A 19,573-nucleotide genomic window follows, 5' to 3' on the forward strand; every position below is an offset into this window, starting at 1 on the left:
TGATCACTTTAATTTCGACAATAATCGTAATTAATCCTTAATATAATAAAAATATTGCTTCCTTTCCAAGTTTTAGACTTTTACAAATTATGGTTTTAGCTATAATTTGTGTATGATATGCCGCTTAGCGACAGTCAATTAAAAGGGCGAAGTATGTTTACCTCTTTATTGATTCATCCCAGCTTAGCTGTCAGTTTATCAGCAATGAAACTTCATATCAATGAACCTTCACACTCGACCTTTCACCCGGACATGCCTCCGTCCGTCGAGTGCCGAAATTGATTTTTAAACACATAATATTTTTAAACGAAAGTAAAGTAGATAACAAAAATAATGACCTAAAAAATAAGTCACTTTTCATACTTAAAAAAACTGTTAGGTATAACCGTATATATATGTATAGATATAGCTGAAATCGATTTGTACTAATTTATATGAAAACTGCAACAATTCCTATTATTTTACATAAAAAAGCTTTAGCAACATTCAAATATTGCAGATTAAAAATCATGATAAAATTTTAAACGTATAAACACATCAATATCTATAATAATTTCAAACAGTCCGCTTCATTCACAACTCACAAGTCACTGCAGTACGTGACGCGGTCGCGAGCTGACATATAAATTGTTACAATACTTTAAGAACTGTACAAGATGTTAAAGACACTCTTCCACTTGTCGGTATTCGTAATAAACGCGTCGTTTCTGTGTTACGACCAAATGTATCTTGAACTGCCGATGCCACACAAATCCATGGAGAACTTACCGTTCAAATCAAGAAGCATGTTTTTAACTATATGGTGTCTGGTAAGCGTGAATACATAGTGCATACAGGATTCTTATAGTCAGTGTATCTAATATTATAAATTGATCAAGCCATTGAGAAATATTTAGAACACAATAAAATACTTGTAAAACCGGTTTTCAATTTACACGAGGTTACTTTTACATAATTTCATATTGATAGGTAATCATATTTTGAACAAGCAATTATAACACATTCCTACAGCAGTTATTTATAACGTAATGGTTCCCAGGGAAACATTCCTTATGATTTATAAACCATAATTCATCTTCTTTAAAAAAAAATAGTAAATCTGTAACTGAAATACAAAAATCGATTCAATAATACCAACAAACTTTTTAAGCAATATTTACTTCGAAAAGATTTTTGACATAAATCAAAAACGTTACAATAACTATTGACAGGAGCAAGACCTCAGTTTATCGAGTTGATTACTAATTCTTGTACAGAGTATAACAAGATTAAAAATATCACAAAATTTTATCACAGATAAAGGTCTGCTTTGATTTATAATACTATAGTACCAACTTTTCTTTAAGTTGTAACAACATAACATAATTAATTATTAAAATATAAAAGGTTCTTTCAATGAGCTGTATTGTTTTAAATGAAATATTATAAAAAATCTTTGAAGCAATTCATGTTCCTAAACACGCTTGCACAATTTACTTCCAGCAAGCCACATTCAACTTTGAGCAAGGCAGATAGGCGACTGTTATTATACGTGACAAATGACAAACGTCAAAACGTGACATATTCCACCATAGATGATGACCAGAATAATTAAAACCTGTATGAAACCTGTTTGAATAGAGTTAGTGTAAACGAGAATTATTAATCTACTTTGAATTGTTTTTTAATCAGATACACACATATAGGCTATCGTTATAAAATTAAGTCACATAAACAAATATTTTTTTAATCAACGCTTTACTGAATATTAATAAAATATTTTAATTAAAATATGTTAATATCAGTAATTAACGCCGAGTGCATTTTAATATTTTAATTTATTTAACAAACTCATTACGGGTTATCTTTATAATCTATTAAGTATTAACCTTTCGCTATTATTATAAACGTATGTCTTATAAAAAATCGCAGTAACGCGATTTTGTTTATTGGTTGTCCTAAAAGTGTCCAAATTTGTAAAGCCAATGTGGAAGTCCGTTGAGATATCGATAAAATGTTTTGTTTTATATTAGAAATTAGCAATTTATATTTTTATCCGAGGGATGTTTTTAATTTTTTGTGCGTTATTAAAAATATAAAATGTTTTTTGAAATATACATTATAGGTAGCGCTCGTTACTCCTTCAACGTGGATTTAATAACAATATATAATGAATATAAATTACTGTTAAACCATTCATTTGTCAAGAAAAAGAGTAAAAGACATTTTTGTACTAATTACTACAACGATTACACATTTAACTTAGAAATTGAGTTTTTTTGATCAGTTTTTGAACGGATAATCTATTAGTGTGGGACCGATTTTAATAAAAATATCGTAAAGACAATCTCCCCAACAGTTACTTAAAAAAAACTAGAAGTTATGGAGCATTTCTGTTCAGTGACAATTACAAAACAAATAAACTTACATATATATTATTATTTTATGTATCATCATAAAATTCGACCTAATTTTTATTTTAAATCAGTTTTTACGATTAATATTTTTTTAATTACTTTATCTTGTTTAAAAATATGAAAACCTTTATTGATCTATTCGTTTTATAATTTTGATTTTGTATATTACGTTCGTCAATATTAATGTATCAACACAAACGCCACACAACCCTAGCTTAGTATTAATAGCCCTAGTTTATTATTATTTAGATTTATATGAACTATTCGGGGATTGTCATTTATAATTTAAGAAAAAATAAATTATTTACTTTTATTGATATTTAAGACATTTGATCGTACATATGTACATATTTTAAAAAACCTATGGTTTAGAAATCCGAGCATTATTGTAGTTATATTTAATCAACTTTGAAATAAAATATCAAAAAATTAAAAACTGATGTCTACTGTCATAATTTAAAACTATAGAAAAGAATTCTAAGAATAATTTTGAGTCATAATATGTACATAAATAACTGCACTTTTAATAACTAATAAGTAATTATCTTTGATAGACTTAAATATTAATATTATTTACAAACAAAAATTATAGTTTATAATAAAAATCTTTTCAGGTATTGCAGACAATATACCACTTGGTTTCGTTTTTAAACGACATCGCGGGATCAAACGCGAGGGCGCCAAAAAAACCGCCTGTCATCCGAAAAATTAAAGACACTCTTTTCAGTGTTGCATTCACGGCAGCTATTTACGTGTCTCTCGCGTTTTGGGGAATATACGCCGTGGACAGAGACCTCATATTCCCAGATTCTATAGCAAAAATATACACACCGTTATTCAATCACATCATGCACACAACCGTATCTGTGTTTATATTAATAGAACTGTTGACATCCCACATAAATTATCCGTCAAGAAAAGTCGGACTTAGCGCCCTCTTTAGTTTCAAACTATTGTATTTGATGTGGTTCTTTATTATTTACGTCAAAACAGGCGCCTGGCCGTATCCTATATTTGACAAGCTGAATTGGCCGGCAAGGTTCGGATTTATAGCCGTGAGCCTCTACATTGCTTTTATTTTCTATGTAATCGGTGAGAAGATTAACAAAGTTGTGTCCCATTCTAAGGTTACATACACAAATGGCACCACGAAATCCAAGTCGAAGAAATCTTAGAGTTTGAATTTAAATTGCTCAAATTATAATAAAGAAAATTATAAATACATGTTTTTCTGTGTGTGTTTTATTCCTACAACAAGTTTGTTATCTTGTAAAATATATGGTTAAGATCTCTTAACATATCTATGTTGGTTTCGTAATAATTTTTCTACTAGCGTGGAGGTCACTTAATTATTACCTATTGCAGATAGTAAAACTTGAAACGAAGCGACTTGAAATAACACAACATCCTTTGCGTAATGGTAAAATTATAAAAGACGGGAAATTAAATAACGTTTCAGTGTGGCCATGTTACACTTAATGACCAATAAGGTATCATTCAACTGAAGGTTTTTAATTGTATATATGTATATATATGTATGTGTGTGTGTGGTTGTGTGCGTTTGTTATTTGTATGTTAAATTCTCGATCCAAAATAGTGTCTACTAAAGTATTAACAATACAAAGTGCGACCATTTCTTGTAATATATAATTGCCTACATGTAAAAAAATGATAAAAAAGGATTATCTTTAGAAAGTAATCGGTATATTTTCATGTGTTTATATAATAAAATTGCATTTTCATACATTTCCGCCACTGCATTTTTGTAAATATGAAGCTATTATAATCCAATTACAATACAATACAATTTATTTTCTTTTATATAGTCATTTTCTTGAAATTCTACAAGACAATACAGGTTTAAATACACTGTTAATTAAAAATTATCTTACGACAATTATATATGATTACAGTAGGTACAAGGTCTTTACGCCGATATCATAACTTCAAAGATTATTTTTTGTTCAAAACTTGTAAAACATGTTTAAAGCTAAGTGTATTAAAACATTAAAGTAACTTCCTTGCTTATATCATTTGACCTTGAATTTACTTATAAAAATATTTTTTATGACTTTCTATATAACTATCTCTAAGTACGCAGTCTTATATGTTATTTATAATCATCTCTGTACCGGTTATAGTTAATGACATTATTCCATACACACTGTTGTTTTTATATTACGATACAATAATAATAATGTTGAAATGTTTCTTCAATTAAAAAGACTCGAACCAGATATCTTCTTTTTGTCACGTTATAATTTCTGTACTTTAATAGCTTTATCAGCTATCGTGACCTCACTCCAATTAAGCGTCCTGTATGTATAACCATTGTATAAGGACAGTGGTGCCATCTGTTAGGTTTTCATATGAAATTTGTTTTAATCATCCTTTCTATCTTCTCTTTTCTAATTATGCAGTATATGAACATCGTAAAGATGTCACCACCGTATATTAAATACGTAAGATTAAATTTTTAACAATTACAATACTTTACAATTAGTAATTCTATGTATAAAATTTAATTTATATATAAATTTAATTAAGCAAATTAGGTGGTGTTGGATAACCTTTCGTTTTTCATATACGTTATTATAATTTTAGTAAAAATAAAAAATATGTTTTGTTCATGTTTAATATTAAAAATTATGTTTATGATACAAAAAATATGTATTTATATTTTCTAATGTGCAACACTATTTCTTTCTAGATAATAATATTTCCTATTTTTTTTTTCATAATCTATGGTTACATATGACAGGTATGAGGACATATCTTTAAGTAAATCGGTAATGAGCAATCAATGGATGTGTTATGAAATGAGAACAATGATATATAAATATTTTATTTAATATTGAATTATCTAGAACTTGAGTAGCTTTGTAAGCGAGTAACGTGTTTCGGGCATTTGTTTCTTGTCGTGGATCGCTAGGTGGGATGGTGCGAACGTTATTTTGTTATACGCGACCCTTCGGTGTAGCAGAGTTATCATGTGCAAGAGATCCCAAGATTTTTGATACTCTTCTATAACGTTACAAAGCTCCTGTATCATGAATGAACCGTCTCTATCTCTGAACGAGACATAATCTGGAAAAGATTATTTGGAAGTTTATACTTCATGAATAGTTTTGTTGTTTTGTCATTAAGTTCCTCAATTTCAGATATTTATGAGATAGCAAAAAAAATACTTATTAGATCCTTTCTATGAATAAAAAGAAACAATCACTTAATATAAGTATTTATAAAATATAAAATTGATATATTATGATAGCTAGAACAAAGCAATTTCTTTATTTTATAGACAATAGTCTAATAATTAATAAAAGACAATAGTCTAAACAAATTAATACTAGTAGATTTAATTAGAAGAAACCATTTGTTTTTGTATAAAATATATACGAGTTTCTAGGTTGTCGCTGTTATACACGAAAATCACTTGTTTTTGATGTCTCACATACACTTGACTCGATTAATATGGCTTTAAAAAAAAATCCGAAAAACTGTACATATAATAAATATTTCTGCTGAAAGCAAAGTTCTTTTTAAAACAGTTTAAACAGTTCCATCTCGTTATAAACGTCATGATTGGAAATTCTTTAATCAGCTCGATATACCTACCTTCAACAGTAGAATATAAGACGAGGAAGTCCGCGTGTGTCGGAATTACAAACGTGGCCTCGCTGCCGTCCATCTCAAGTCTTCTACCATCGTCCACCAACCGACCACGACATGCCTACATTTTGTTTAAAACACAAACGTTATTACCTAATATAATAATCTATATACATCTCAGCGTTTCAGTACCTACTGAACCGCTTTTTTAAACTGGGATTCGTTTTCCGGCTCTTAAATTGAAATTGATTGTCCGATGTATTTTTTTATCAATAAGAACCACCAAGACAACCGGGCTATCGAGAAAAAAACCTCAACTCGATTGGACATTCGGTTGCGAAGATCATCTCCGTCGATGACTGATCTGAGTCGCCAGTATGGCGTTCCGCTCGCTTCGATAGCTTCAGTCAACAAAGAAAATCGTATTTTTTGGAAGTTTCACTTTTCCGCGCGAAGGGACTTCACGCACAATAATTTGGTTTTTTATATACATCTTACATAGTTTCTTAGGACCGAATAGTCAAAATCAAAAAGTATTCGTTTAATTAAAAAATAACCATATAAAACATAAAAGTACCTGAACGAAGAACAATTTCGGTTTGCCCACGAGTCCAGCGTCGCCGCTCTCTATCATCATAGTAACATCTCGGAACTGATAGGTCCTGTCCCTCGCGTACAAATCACCACATTTGTCACCGTGCGTCAAAAAAGCGAAACACACACAGGACGTCGCTTTATGATTTAGTTTGCTAACTAAAACATTGGACAACTCACCAGCCGATCGTAACTTTATGGATAAGCAAATTCTGTTTATCCATAAAATTATAAACTAAAGCACTCTTTAAATAAAACATTTCAACAGTCATTTAGCACAAAACAACTAGCATATTATTTATAATATATGCCGAACATTCGAACAATCACATTCGGTTGGCAGTTTCATTTAAATTTGAAACTCTATTTTGTTGCTGACTAAATATTTTGTTTTTAATAAAAAAAAAACCTTTGATAACGAAGATTAATCGCATGCTTACTTGTATTATGATTAGGAGAATTATGTATTCTTTTTGGAGTGAAAAAATTACTCACACTCTACTACAGCGTCGAAAATTTCACCGTGACTGAAGTCATCGTGAGTTGTAATTTTGAATCCCAAATTTCCAAAAACTTTTTTTAGCCTTTCGACATCTTTTTCTGTTCCATTTCTATCTGATGGTTTTTTGTAACTGGAAAATCGTAATATTTTGTGTTTTTATTATAGTATTGAGATAAAACACTTAAAAAACGAAAGATTATAATCTGTGTGCAGCGTAGCGTAGCGTAACATATCTATTCTTTGTTATTTTTAATTCGCCAACTTTTTTGTCTCCATATTTTGTGGCTTATTTACTTTTATATTCCTCTTTGATGAAAACCGTTTTACGCATAATATACTGTTTCATAAATAAGTAGGTACACCTAAAATCTAAATGCTTCTATCTCTTTTCCTGAGTGAGTAATGCCTTGGTCTGATTCTAAATACACCTTGTTTAGAAAAGTTATTTTATAAAGTAACAAACAGTCGCATAAAGGTTCCATTATTTTCGAGCCAATACAGTTGTGGGAATAAAATTATATATACCTAGTAGCCATTGCTGACTTGAACTGATATCTTTTCGTCACTGACGAACGAAATGAAACGGATGATGATGATGAATGGGAACGAAAAGAAATCAAAACAAAACATCAAGAGAAAATTCAAATATGTACATTGTTTTTAGAAGATAGTAGATACTTACAATAACAGAGTCTTACATAGATGAGAGGTTATGCTTTAGAAGTATGTTATTAAATATATTTAAACTTATAAATGAGGTACCTGATCAAAACAAGACCCTTCCAATTGCAAATGTTTATATGTTGATTAAATTGAAAACAACAAAAAACTAAAACATACAATTATTTTGCTTTATTTAGTAAAAAATAAAACATCACTTTATTATTTAGTAAAAAACGAATTATTTAAACCTTCTAAAATTAATAAAAAGTCATAAAAAATACGTACATTTTTTATTTTTTTCAATTAAAAGTAATTATTAAGTAGGCATTACTGTTTTGCTGACTTTGATAAAAGATAGTATTCCAGGAACTAAACCTAGTCTAACTAGAAAACTCTGATAGAAGCCGAGCAATAGTTTTCAAGATTATATGAATACATAACTATATGACTTTTAATAAAATTTTACGTAAATTCATAATTTTGAATAAACTGCTTCTAATGAGATCTAAGATTTTCGCGAGTTTAATTCATTTAAGTGAAACTAATATTTTTCGGATATACTACGCGTGCTTTATTTTTTGTTAAAAGTACATACTCCCGACTTTTCGGTTACTTTTCGGCAACCGTGATCACAAGTGATCAAAAGTAAGTAAATAATATGTGAAATCAGGATTAGGTAAACGTCGATTCTAAATATTATTTAAAAATAAATATAAAGTAACAAGTAAAATTACACAAATAATGCACTTTATTACACTTACTTAAAATAGCGCGTCTTTTCATACTCGAAGTGATTAAAAATCACAAGATATTTGTCGCCCGACATATCATAGTACATAATATCTTCATCGGTAATTATTCGAGATTCTTCTGTGGGGATGAAAGTTCTAAAACCAAGTACAACTTTAGCTTTAAAACAAAAAACATAAAACCAAGTAGCTTTAAAACATTTTCAAGAAAAAAATAACAACAAAACTATCATACTCAACTAGCTACAGAAATAATAACGGTTGATAAATTCGATAATAATTAAAAACGGAACACTCACTCAGAATGAATATTTGCTTCAATATAGGGACTCCCATCCGTTACTGTTTCATCCATTTTATATATACGTAATGAATTATTTGCATATAATTTGTAACGTATTCACAAATACGTGTCTTTGTTTGAAATATAAAAAACAATATAAAGTGAGTAATCAAGCCAATAAGTGATATCGAGAAGATAACGACGATAATTCCGCTGACGCTTCGCAACTCCTGATAGGAGCTTAGTGTATTTAAATGTACCTAATCTGATGGGTGTAACGGGGGTGGCCTTACAGTTACGATTCCACGAAAGATGTATATTTTTGTCCGAACATTTTGTCATTTCCATTGACAAACCGAGCTTCATGTTAGTTCAAAATATTTTTCGAATATAATACGTATATAATTTTTTGAATAGTTAAAATATATTGAACTACCGTCTCCGCAGAAACTTAAAAGTATGACGCGTGACTTACGTCACCGACACCATAACTGACCATCCATTATTCAGAGCTAAAAGTTACCGCGTGGATATTTTCCATAATCTATATATCCGGATATCCGCATGTCAAGTATTAGTAATAATATAATCGAAAAATTAATTAAAAAAACTTAATTAATCATCTGCTTACCAAGTATTAAAATAAACAAGACAATCGAGTTAAGTTTACTACAATGAAAATGCAGATATCCGCCGTATCTCAATACATTTTCAGACCTCCCTTAGATTACCAAGGAAAGTCACCAAGTTCACGTACTTCATACAATATGGCCACACAAAAACCTTTTCTGATTTATTAAAAAAACTGCAAATAAATAACTTTCAAATCCAAATTAAATTCATACAATCGGATGCCATAGTTTTTCAAGCGATAATTCCTTAAAGGTTATTTGTAAATGTACGGTTGTGATTGGAGTATATATGATAAAATAATATACGCTTTATTATATAGTAACGTTTATTTTAATCAAAGTTTTTATCTTCTGCTCAACATCTCAGATATAAAAATACTAAATCCGTTCAAATCTTAAGTATCAATTATCATGTAAGGAAGACTACGCGTCAAGGATGTGCAGATAATAAAATTATATTTTGACATCTGATTCAAAACCTTTGACAACAAACGAAATATCATTTTCATCCGGCTCATTCCTTCTCCTCCTCGGACGTTTCCTTTTTGGAGACCACGGTATAGTGGATAACTTCATTTTCTCCATTAAATTATTTAGTACAGAAAATATACTTTTATACAATAGCAAAACCGTATGAGATCCTTTTAGATATTGTCGTAAGAAATTCATAGGATCCTTCTGATTTTCCAGTTTCAGTGCAATGTTATATACCAATACGCCATTATAACATCTATAGTATGTTGTACAATCTAATGGCGAGCCGCATAACGTGTTTAAGCTGTTTATAGCTTGCAAAGAAACTTGAAACTGAGCCATACAGTGTATTTTCTTAATATCATAACTTTTAGGTCTCTTACGCACGCTTTCGTCAATTTCAAAGTGTTTCAAGAGAACACTAGCAGCTACGACACAATCTTCATATAGAACCTTATTTTTGTTGAGAAACAATTCATCGTTAGCTTCATCTGCTACTCTATTTCTGAATTCTTCGATTTTCTTAGCGTGCCTGTTATTGAAATGAAAGGCGCCACGACTGGTGCCTGTTCGTTCATCGATGACGCTCAACATTATATACGTCAGAACTAAACTGTGCAAATGAAATTCTGGAACATTACAGTACGATATCCACCAAAGAAGCGATATGGCAAACAGTTGGAAATTCGTCGGCAGTAGCTCAATGTCAGACCAATCAAGATTGGGTAGTTTTATGCCAATGAAATGGTAGAAACATTTCTTCAATTGATCAGCGCCGAGTTCAGGGAACGTTATTCCAAATGGCCGCTGTACAGAATAATCTCTATCGATTATAAACTTCCTGTAATGACGAAATTCTCTACCGATGTAAAAACATTTGTCATGAGAGTAGTCCGTCAGCAAGTCAAACAAGTATCTTAGAACTGGCAACACACAAAAAAACGAGTCGTCTTCAGTGAAATCCTCCGCTTGTGGGTTGCAAATATGGAAGTGATGATAGTATAGATTCAGAAACATTTTCGGAATTTGGTTGTGTCGTATCTTTTCCACTAACCAATCAGGTAACCGGTTTGGACCAGTTTTGACAGGTTCCTTAATTTCTATAGCTTCCACAGCTTCTTCTACACTTTCTTCATCAGTAGAATCTTCTGAATCACTACTCATATCTGTTTCACTCTTTTCATTTTCTGAATCACTACCATCTTCATCTATAATATCTGGCATTTTGAGCTCCTTGCTTTTTATAGAAACATGCTCAGATAAATTGAAATATTTTAATGACTGACACTGGTTATTGTGATAACCCTCAACACTCCGTTTAATGATTGCACACACTTTACTCTTCTGATGTTTTTTCAGTCTTCCTAGAACTTTTTGAACAGCCGAATCAAATGTTTCATTCTGCAACCATACAAATAAAGCATGAATATTTCTCTGCTGACTATTCTTCTTCTTCTTAGTTTTTTGCAGCTTTAATTGTGAGAAGAATTTATTGAAGACCCTCTTCTTTACATAATCATTTCCGAGCAACGTGGCCAGTAATGGTAATAACTCAGGCTGTAGGTCACCAAAATGTTTACAAAAGTATTCCACTGTGAATAGCCTACATTCCAATGCAAAGAATTTATTATCTTTTTCTTCTATGGATTGTGCCTTCACCTCTAAAGTGTTAAAGGGTATATACTTGACATTGTAAATAAAAAAATCAGAATCATAGCTCAGTACAGGGCAATCAAAATATCTAGCCAGGGCTGCTATTTCATCATCTGCCTCAAACGCACATACAGTGTATGATATTTGGAGCTCATTGAGAACCTGTGTAAAAACATCTTTCAGTAAATAGGGAAAGATGTGTAAACTGTCCTGAGTTACGGGATCCAAGCGAGCTGTTCCTTTTAATTTTGAACGAAGCCGGCTAAACACTGTTTTGAGTTTTCTGTGCTCGTGGCAGCCATCAAATATAATAAAGGGTGTTATGTTACATTTACGTAAGTTTTTAAAAAAGGTTTTTGTATGCGAGGCATATTTATCATAATCTCCACCGAATGCTGAGAAACTGATCATAGATCTATACAATTGGGCACATAAACTGTTACCATCGATTACAAGTTTTGAGTCATGTAAATAATACCTTTTCATAAACATATTCTGATTATAATTTATGTAAGTAGTCAATCCTCTAACACCCATCTTGTCAAGGTATTGATATGTTTTCTCGTTTGTAAATAATTTTTACATTCTTCACGTCACGACTTATTTATACAAAACTGAGGTTAGTTTAAAATGTTATAATCCAATTACCATTACAACAGGTGAAAAATTATACTAACTTTCCTCTTTGGTAAAATTATACAATAATCTAATATCGTGATTTCGTAAATGATAGCACCAATTATAAAGAATTAAAAATTATTTCTAAGACGAGAAATGAAGTCGGGACAACTTTGACGGTTGTCAAACAGTAAAGAGAAGAATTAAAGTAATTTGGTGTCTCGAAATAATTTTTTGATATATATATTCTATATCCTGAAAGTAATGGTATAATTTTTAATTTCTTCGATCTTAAAACCATTATTAACGAACACATTTTTTTGTCATTATTGTGTTGACGTCCTATTATTAACATTAATCTATTTATAATCTATATGCGTTTTAAGTCAAATTTTGCTAACTTCAGTTTCTAATCTTTAATGCCGGTGTTTCTTCATACAAGCGTTTGCATGTGGCTTTTATTTAAAGCACGTGTTTTTAGTATAAAGCTATACAGTTACAGTAATTAGTAAAACTTATAAAAAAAGGTATCTAGTACTATAAATAAGAGGTTGCAGTCTACTTGTAAGTTCGAAAAACTAAATATTCAATATGACTGAAGAAAAAGAGGTACAAGCTGAAAATAACGAGAGTCAAGATAAAGAAAATAAAAATGAGGATGAACAAAACAAAAATGCAGAAGTTGACAGTACAGAAGAAAAATCTGAATTGGACAGTAGTATAATTCGTCAAATCGAATACTATTTTGGTAAGTTGGTTATGAATAAATTTTTTCCATAAATGTTTACACTATGCCAGGGTTACAACGATCTGTTGATGAGTGATCATTCTATAACAGCTATTTATTTGCCTAGCCATTTAAGTTTTTAATCGAAATCGTTATAATTCAAATTAAAAGCCAATAGTAAACAAAAATGTACGCTATAAAATAATGTACATTCTTTACAGAATATATTTATTTATAAATCTATTTGTTTAGGTGACCTTAACCTACCAAGAGACAAATTTCTCAGAGAGCAAGTCAAGCTTGATGATGGCTGGGTGCCACTGGAAGTGTTGACCAGATTTAACAGACTTGCAAAACTGACGACTGATATCGGAGTTATTGCAAATGCTATCAGCAAGTCTACATCAGGTCTTCTAGAGGTATTTAATGAGACAAAACTTAGCATTCCATGGATTCAATGTGCGGGGGCTAGACCCATCACATTGCAGGGAGAGGAGCATCAACAGTGTTTGGGACTTAGGATCCAGGTGTAGGTTTAAGGGGCCCCTATCTAACGCACTTTAAATGCTCCTCTCCTTACCTAATCAAATTTGAAAATGTATAAATAAAAAATATACTTATATATGAAAAAGTAGGACAATTTGACCTAAAATGTTTTCCTTCGTTAATGAACCTATAAATCCAATACTGATTAAATTAGTACAACTCAATAATTTATTTAACTTACTTGTTTTTTCTCTCACTCAAAATAAATACAATAATATTAGGTACATATACATATATTTTTGCAATGAATTTTTTAATAATTTTTTCTTGGTAAAATCTTAATCTACCTGAAAAGTATAATAAAAGGACCGTGCTGGATTGCAACCAGTTTTAATAAATTTTTAATCATTATATCATAAGAATTAAATATAATTTCAGATATCTGATGACAATCTAAAAGTCAGACGGAATCCTGAATTGCCGATACCTGAGATGAATGAAGAAAGACGTAAGGAGTTAGTTTCTAGAACAATCTATGCTAAAGGATTCGGCAAAGACGCCTCCCTCGATGACATACTAAAATATTTCAAGCAGTTTGAAGAAGTGGAAAACATTATTATGAGGAAATATCAAGATAGGAAGACAAAGACATTCATTTTTAAGGGTTCAGTATTCGCTACCTTCAAGACAAAAGATCAGGTATGTAAAATAAAGGTATATAAATATTTGTAATCAAATGTAATGTGCATTCTATACAATCTTATGGTATTCTCAAATTTTGTACATTAATTCAGAAGAATTTTTTATCTGTTTTATAGGCAGATAAATTTATGGAAACAAAGGATTATAAATTTAATGATACCGACCTACTGGTTATGTGGCAAGACGCATACGTAGAGAAAAAGAGGGAGGAATATGCAAAATTGTCAGCAAACAAAAAGAATAAAAACAAAAATGGAGAATCCGAGGTAAGTGTAATAATAGTTTAAGGTATTGGATAAATGAAAAAGTGTTAACGCGTCAATGGACGAGCCGTGAATGTTTGTCCAAACCACATCAAGTTTCTTTTAAGATATTATAATAATTAAATCTTCATGCTTCAACATGAATATATCATTAAAAACACATATGTGTCATTGATTGATTGATTGCCTTCAATCGACCGTCGTAGTTAAACAAGTATTAAGTATTATGTTTGTCTTAATTGCTAACTCTGATTGAGATGTTCCTACTAGGAATAAATCAAGTTGCAATCAATACTCTTTATTATGGTATAATGCACCATTCTTGAGATTCAAATTAAATGTTTAAAACTAAATAGTTTACCGTTGTTGTTGGACATTATACTTATATATTATAATATTAATAAAGAAATGAAACCTTCCAGCAAAAAGAGAAAAGTGAATTCAAACTGCCCACTGGAACAGTGCTTCACTTCAGCCAGGGTCATGACAAAATGACCAGAGAGGATGTCAAAGAAGTCCTCACTCCATTAGGTAGTACACACAATAACTTATTACTTAAGATATTATGCTCTCCTAACATCTGTTAAACTGTAATTTGCCAAAAAAAATAATTTTCTCTATCCTATATTTATTCTTAAAGTTAACGATACAAAAATCTTAAGACATATTTATAGAGACTAACAATTTTACTTTTAGGTGGGGAGGTGGCTTTTATCAGTTTTAAGGTGGGAGATACAGAGGGTTGGGTTCGTCTGGCTAATGAAGGTGATGCTAAGAAAGTAGCCGAGAAGATTCCGGATGGTAAAATCAAGATCGGCGAATCTGAGGTCGTTTTCCGCGTATTAGAAGGGGAAGAAGAGAAGAATTACCTCGATAAGACTATAGAAGAAATGTCAAAGAGACGACAGAATATGAAAAAACAGAAGAAAGGTGGCAAACCACAGTACAGGAAAAGGAAACAAGATAATCACGACGATGCACCAAGAGCAAAAACAAGAGCAAGCTAATTTTGACGTACAAATGTATTACGATCATATATAATGTAAAGTAAGACTAGCAAAACGAATTCCCCACGCCTATTATAACATGCTGTAGTCATGTTTGTTAAATCTGTTATATACATAGCTATTTTGCTTCTGTTATATTAATAACTTGGATATATTCAACACATTAAAGTTCTATTTTGGCATTATTGGATTTTCATTTATATTTTACGTAGTACATGTTACCCTATTACTGTCAAAATTAACCTTGTTAAATGATAACAATTCTCTCATTACATTATAATAACTTTGTGATTTATTTTTCAAATTTTGTTGTTTTGAGAATATATATGAATTACATCAGCTGACAACTGCGTAGGTCGGATTTAAAGAGCGGATATTTTTCACAACCTTTACTACAGTAATTGATTTACCAATGAATTAAAAAGCGGATTATTCAGATTGCATCCTTTAAAAAAACTATAAGCACTATCCAAACAAAAGGAGCCTGTGTATTCTAGCTCTTGTATAAATAACTGTTCATTCAAATTTTGTTGTTTAAATAGGAAGGGTTATTTATGCCCGTTGAATATCGAGTATAAATAAGTAGTACATCTAAATTGTATTTTTTCCGAAGTAATCCAGTATATAATATTTTTTTATATATTTAGCTTTAAAGATGTTCATGTTGAATAAATATGTTTCAAATTATAATAAATGCTATTGAGTGAAGTAGTCCTCCAAAGTCCTCAAAACGGAAGTCAGTATGGAACAACACAATAATTTACTAACATCTAGTCTATTCAGTAAAAACTTTGTTAAAGCTAGACCTGGTTAAAATTAAAAATATTGAATAAAAATTTGTAGTATTATTTTATAGTTTTTTTTTCAAATATTTTTTTTTTAAGCAGAATAATCATTCTGTCAACTGTTTCGACAACAGGGTCTGTACTGTGGATTGTCAAAGTCAGTTAACTATATATTAACTCTCGTATCAACAAATATCACGAATCACGGCTTTAATCAATTTGATTTTAAATTGAGTTAATAATCGTTCATTACAAATTTTTATTTGTACTTTGAACAATGAAACCAGAACCGTCGTCCGGCGAAGACGAAAAGGATGGAATTGTTACCGGTGATGTTATTGGAGATACAGCTTACAGTGAACGATTTGTGTTGAGACTATTACTGAAATTTGCTAATTTAGACACTTTATCTGAGGAATTAAAAGAGAAAACGTTTGAAGGAGATCTTTGCACACTCTGGGATATGACTGCAGAACGCGATGTAGTTGTATTTCTTCAAAAACACGATACACTGAAGCTAATCAATTTTTCTTGGCCCATAATCGAGTCCCCGCGAATTATAGAAATTCTTATCGGCATTATTGGAAACATGTGTTGTCAGAAAGAAGTAACTGAGAAGCTGTTAGAAATGAAAACATTTGTAAAGTCTCTGCTGTTGTATATACAATCGGATGATAGTTTAATAATTATACAGTTACTTCGTCTTATTAATTCAAGTTTATTCTTAGCACAAGACAATTTTGTATCAACATGGATAGAACTATTCATAAGTTCGGGTTATTCTAACAATCTATATTATATACTTAAGAATTCATCTAATAAAGAACTTTTAGTGACCGGTTTGGAAAATTTTAACACTATATGTTCTTACTGTAACACTGAAAGGCACAGGACACAGTTCTTTGGTCACTTTGTTAACTCTGTTGCCATGGAATCTTTATCAACAGCATTTATAGAGGTTGTTGTAAATCAAAAGGACTCTTGTGAGAGAGATGAATTAGAAAGAATATTATTAATTAGTTTACAGATTTTATTAAATTTAGTAGGCTTTGAAAAATCGTGTGAAATGTACAATGAGAATAAAGATGATGTTACAAAGATGATATCCATCGTGCTATCATACTATGAAGAAAAATTAAACAATAAAGAGATTGACTTGGATCTAGTCGATATAATTGAATCCACAACAACTATAGTGAGAGCCCTTGAAATAGCTGAGGTTTGTAGTCACAAACAATACTTCCGTCCCAGTTACAGTATGTGGAAGACGTTGAGCGAAATCGCAATTTTCGATAAAAATGGAGGAGCCAGCTTCGAAAATGAAGACAAAGAGGAACTGCAGGTCTTTTCTAAAAAATTTAAAGCCTGTTTGAGTACACTAATTTTCACTTACATGGAAAAAGCAACAATTGAAAACCTATTGAAAGTTTTAGACGAAATAGGCGATGATTACGATGAGTTCCTGAGTTTAGTGAGGGATGTTGATTTGGCCAAGGCAGTCTCGGAAAGATGCTCAGGTTATAGGACAAGGTTAAAAGAGACGGAGAATTGTTAATTTATAGGTTATAACATTGAGATATTATTTTGTATATTTATGTAATTTTATCTCTAAATACACAATAAACAATGATAACAATCTTTTAATTATGTTTCAATCATTTGTAACCATTTAAATCAATAAAATTCATATCAATTTTTACTTATAAAGCAATGAACCAGGTAGTTTAAGGTATCCCATCGCCCACCGGGTAACCGGTGCAATCAGTCACGGGGGGGGGGGGACCTTGACCTCCTTGTGGGGTCTTGGTCCATGGCTGGGGGTCAGCCCATGGAGGAGGCGGCCGTCCGCGGCTGCCGCGTTTGGCGTCAAGACGTGACAACCCCATCGTCCACCGGGTAACCGGTGCAATCAGTCACGCGGGGGAGGGTTCGCCACTGAATGCGGCGAACGGAAACTCGGGCCTCTTCGGAGGTCCGGGTCACTTGATGGCCGGTCTCCGCTCTGTCTGCCGTTGGACGCTTGCGCTCGGCGGTGGGTAGCTGGAGACTGGACGCGTGGGCTTGGGTGGTAAGGGGTTAACCCTCTCGCGATTAAGCAAGCCCGCCAGGCGGAGGGTCGCTCCTTGTCACGTGGAGTGAGCTCTCGGGGGAGGTGGCCGTTCGCGGCCTGCCGCCGGATCGTCGCGGATGCATGCCTTGAGCGATTCCCGCGTCGAACCACCAGGCGGTGAGGAGAGTGACCGCTGGTGTTTTAGTGGGTAGCATGGGCCCTTCTAGCCGATGAATCCCACATAAGATCCTCCGTCTCCCCTAGACGGAGGGGTAGGTATAAAACCTTTCACCGCGTTAAAAAAAAAAAAGGTAGTTTAAGGTATGCCTGCAAATTGGTTTAACAAAAAGAAATAATATATAAGTATTGTGATTGGTGGATTAAAGTGAAGTGAATAAAGGGAAATCTTTGCAATTATTATTAAATTTAAATATTGGGATACCATACAAAACAATTATTGGTCGAGTAAAAAAAGAATTAATTTAAGAAAATATTCTTATCACGTTAAATCTTTTTCATGTAATAGATATTTAACAAAACTAATGAAATATATAGAATAAATGTCGAAGTTCTTTTCATGCCAATTGATCAATATATACATATATATTATAAAGTCCCTCGCCGCGTCTGTCTGTCTGTGTGTTCGCGATAAACGGAAAAACTACTGCACCGATTATCAAACAGTTATCACACCCGATAGCGTGATTCTCGAGGAAGGTTTTAAGGTTATAATTTGTTAAGTTTTTGTATTTACTTGTGTGTACATTAACGATATTTGTTGAACATGTCGGGAAAACATGAGCCGTCTGAGAGCTTTTAACGAAAACGCTGCCTTAAGTCTTTGAGATATAACAAAGTAATATATAATGGAGTTGTGTATCTTATATAGATCTACAGAAAAGTCCGCGGTGGCATATGTCTATACCTTAAGGATAACATACTATATCCATTTTACAACTTTTAAAAATTGGCATTCCTAAAGCGTTTATTAGAAAGCTATTTACATAAATACGGTATTAAGTCTTATCAACATAAATTACTTTGTTATCAAGCCTTCATCAGTATCTGTCTCATCATCATCAGCCTATCAGAGCCCACTGCTGAGTAAAGGCCTCTTCTCACATGGAGAAGGTTAGAGCATTAATCACCATGCTTGCTCAAGACGGGTTGGCGATTTCAATCTTATAATTTGAAATTGTAAGTCCAGGATTCCTCACGATGTTTTCCTTCGCCGTCTGTCAGAGGCGTGTAAATACTGTTAGAAAGTATCCGTAAATTACTTTTTAAATAATTTAAAACGGGCATCCCGTTTGAAAGTTATCATAATATAAGTTTAATTATTCTCAAAATTAAATAGGCTATTTTTTATTTTTTGTA

At 31.8% G+C, this 19,573-nt stretch overlaps 5 protein-coding genes across 5 annotated transcripts; 3 read left to right on the forward strand and 2 right to left on the reverse strand.

Moving 5' to 3' along the window:
* Positions 1 to 569: 569 nt before the first annotated feature.
* LOC133319286 (androgen-induced gene 1 protein-like) lies at positions 570 to 3,628 on the forward strand. Its single transcript, XM_061523230.1, has 2 exons — positions 570 to 809; positions 3,011 to 3,628. The coding sequence occupies exons 1-2, from the start codon at positions 657 to 659 to the stop codon at positions 3,569 to 3,571; spliced, it is 714 nt and encodes a 237-aa protein (XP_061379214.1). The 5' UTR covers positions 570 to 656; the 3' UTR covers positions 3,572 to 3,628.
* An 869-nt stretch (positions 3,629 to 4,497) lies between these two features.
* Positions 4,498 to 9,137, reverse strand: LOC116765340 (caspase-1-like). The gene is made up of 6 exons (XM_032654793.2): positions 8,816 to 9,137; positions 8,529 to 8,654; positions 7,098 to 7,234; positions 6,586 to 6,761; positions 6,015 to 6,129; positions 4,498 to 5,483 (listed from the first exon to the last, which is right to left on the reverse strand). The coding sequence occupies exons 1-6, from the start codon at positions 8,869 to 8,871 to the stop codon at positions 5,260 to 5,262; spliced, it is 834 nt and encodes a 277-aa protein (XP_032510684.2). The 5' UTR covers positions 8,872 to 9,137; the 3' UTR covers positions 4,498 to 5,259.
* Positions 9,138 to 9,739: 602 nt separating this feature from the next.
* LOC116779688 (protein asteroid) lies at positions 9,740 to 12,371 on the reverse strand. The gene has a single exon (XM_032674087.2). The coding sequence runs from the start codon at positions 12,093 to 12,095 to the stop codon at positions 9,885 to 9,887; it is 2,211 nt and encodes a 736-aa protein (XP_032529978.2). The 5' UTR covers positions 12,096 to 12,371; the 3' UTR covers positions 9,740 to 9,884.
* A 207-nt stretch (positions 12,372 to 12,578) lies between these two features.
* On the forward strand, positions 12,579 to 15,544 carry LOC116779819 (la protein homolog). Its single transcript, XM_032674306.2, has 6 exons — positions 12,579 to 12,924; positions 13,156 to 13,322; positions 13,828 to 14,088; positions 14,208 to 14,357; positions 14,777 to 14,885; positions 15,051 to 15,544. The coding sequence occupies exons 1-6, from the start codon at positions 12,768 to 12,770 to the stop codon at positions 15,359 to 15,361; spliced, it is 1,155 nt and encodes a 384-aa protein (XP_032530197.2). The 5' UTR covers positions 12,579 to 12,767; the 3' UTR covers positions 15,362 to 15,544.
* A 754-nt stretch (positions 15,545 to 16,298) lies between these two features.
* On the forward strand, positions 16,299 to 17,790 carry LOC116765270 (uncharacterized). The gene has a single exon (XM_032654703.2). The coding sequence runs from the start codon at positions 16,424 to 16,426 to the stop codon at positions 17,699 to 17,701; it is 1,278 nt and encodes a 425-aa protein (XP_032510594.2). The 5' UTR covers positions 16,299 to 16,423; the 3' UTR covers positions 17,702 to 17,790.
* The last annotated feature ends 1,783 nt before the right edge of the window (positions 17,791 to 19,573 follow it).

The sequence above is a fragment of the Danaus plexippus genome, chromosome 2 (assembly GCF_018135715.1).
Source record: "Danaus plexippus chromosome 2, MEX_DaPlex, whole genome shotgun sequence".
Taxonomy (NCBI): domain Eukaryota; kingdom Metazoa; phylum Arthropoda; class Insecta; order Lepidoptera; family Nymphalidae; genus Danaus; species Danaus plexippus.

Bases quoted from the DNA above. Each gene is read 5' to 3' on its own strand.
- LOC133319286 (XM_061523230.1), top strand. From the start codon at position 657: ATGTTAAAGACACTCTTCCACTTGTCGGTATTCGTAATAAACGCGTCG. The intron at 810-3,010 runs GTAAGCGTGAAT...AAATCTTTTCAG, and splicing joins TTTTAACTATATGGTGTCTG to GTATTGCAGACAATATACCA.
- LOC116765340 (XM_032654793.2), bottom strand. From the start codon at position 8,871: ATGGATGAAACAGTAACGGATGGGAGTCCCTATATTGAAGCAAATATT. The intron at 6,762-7,097 runs GTGAGTAATTTT...CCAATGTTTTAG, and splicing joins TTTCGACGCTGTAGTAGAGT to TTAGCAAACTAAATCATAAA. The intron at 6,130-6,585 runs GTACTTTTATGT...AACAAAATGTAG, and splicing joins CGAAATTGTTCTTCGTTCAG to GCATGTCGTGGTCGGTTGGT.
- LOC116779688 (XM_032674087.2), bottom strand. From the start codon at position 12,095: ATGGGTGTTAGAGGATTGACTACTTACATAAATTATAATCAGAATATG.
- LOC116779819 (XM_032674306.2), top strand. From the start codon at position 12,768: ATGACTGAAGAAAAAGAGGTACAAGCTGAAAATAACGAGAGTCAAGAT. The intron at 13,323-13,827 runs GTATTTAATGAG...ATATAATTTCAG, and splicing joins CTACATCAGGTCTTCTAGAG to ATATCTGATGACAATCTAAA. The intron at 14,358-14,776 runs GTAAGTGTAATA...GAAACCTTCCAG, and splicing joins ACAAAAATGGAGAATCCGAG to CAAAAAGAGAAAAGTGAATT.
- LOC116765270 (XM_032654703.2), top strand. From the start codon at position 16,424: ATGAAACCAGAACCGTCGTCCGGCGAAGACGAAAAGGATGGAATTGTT.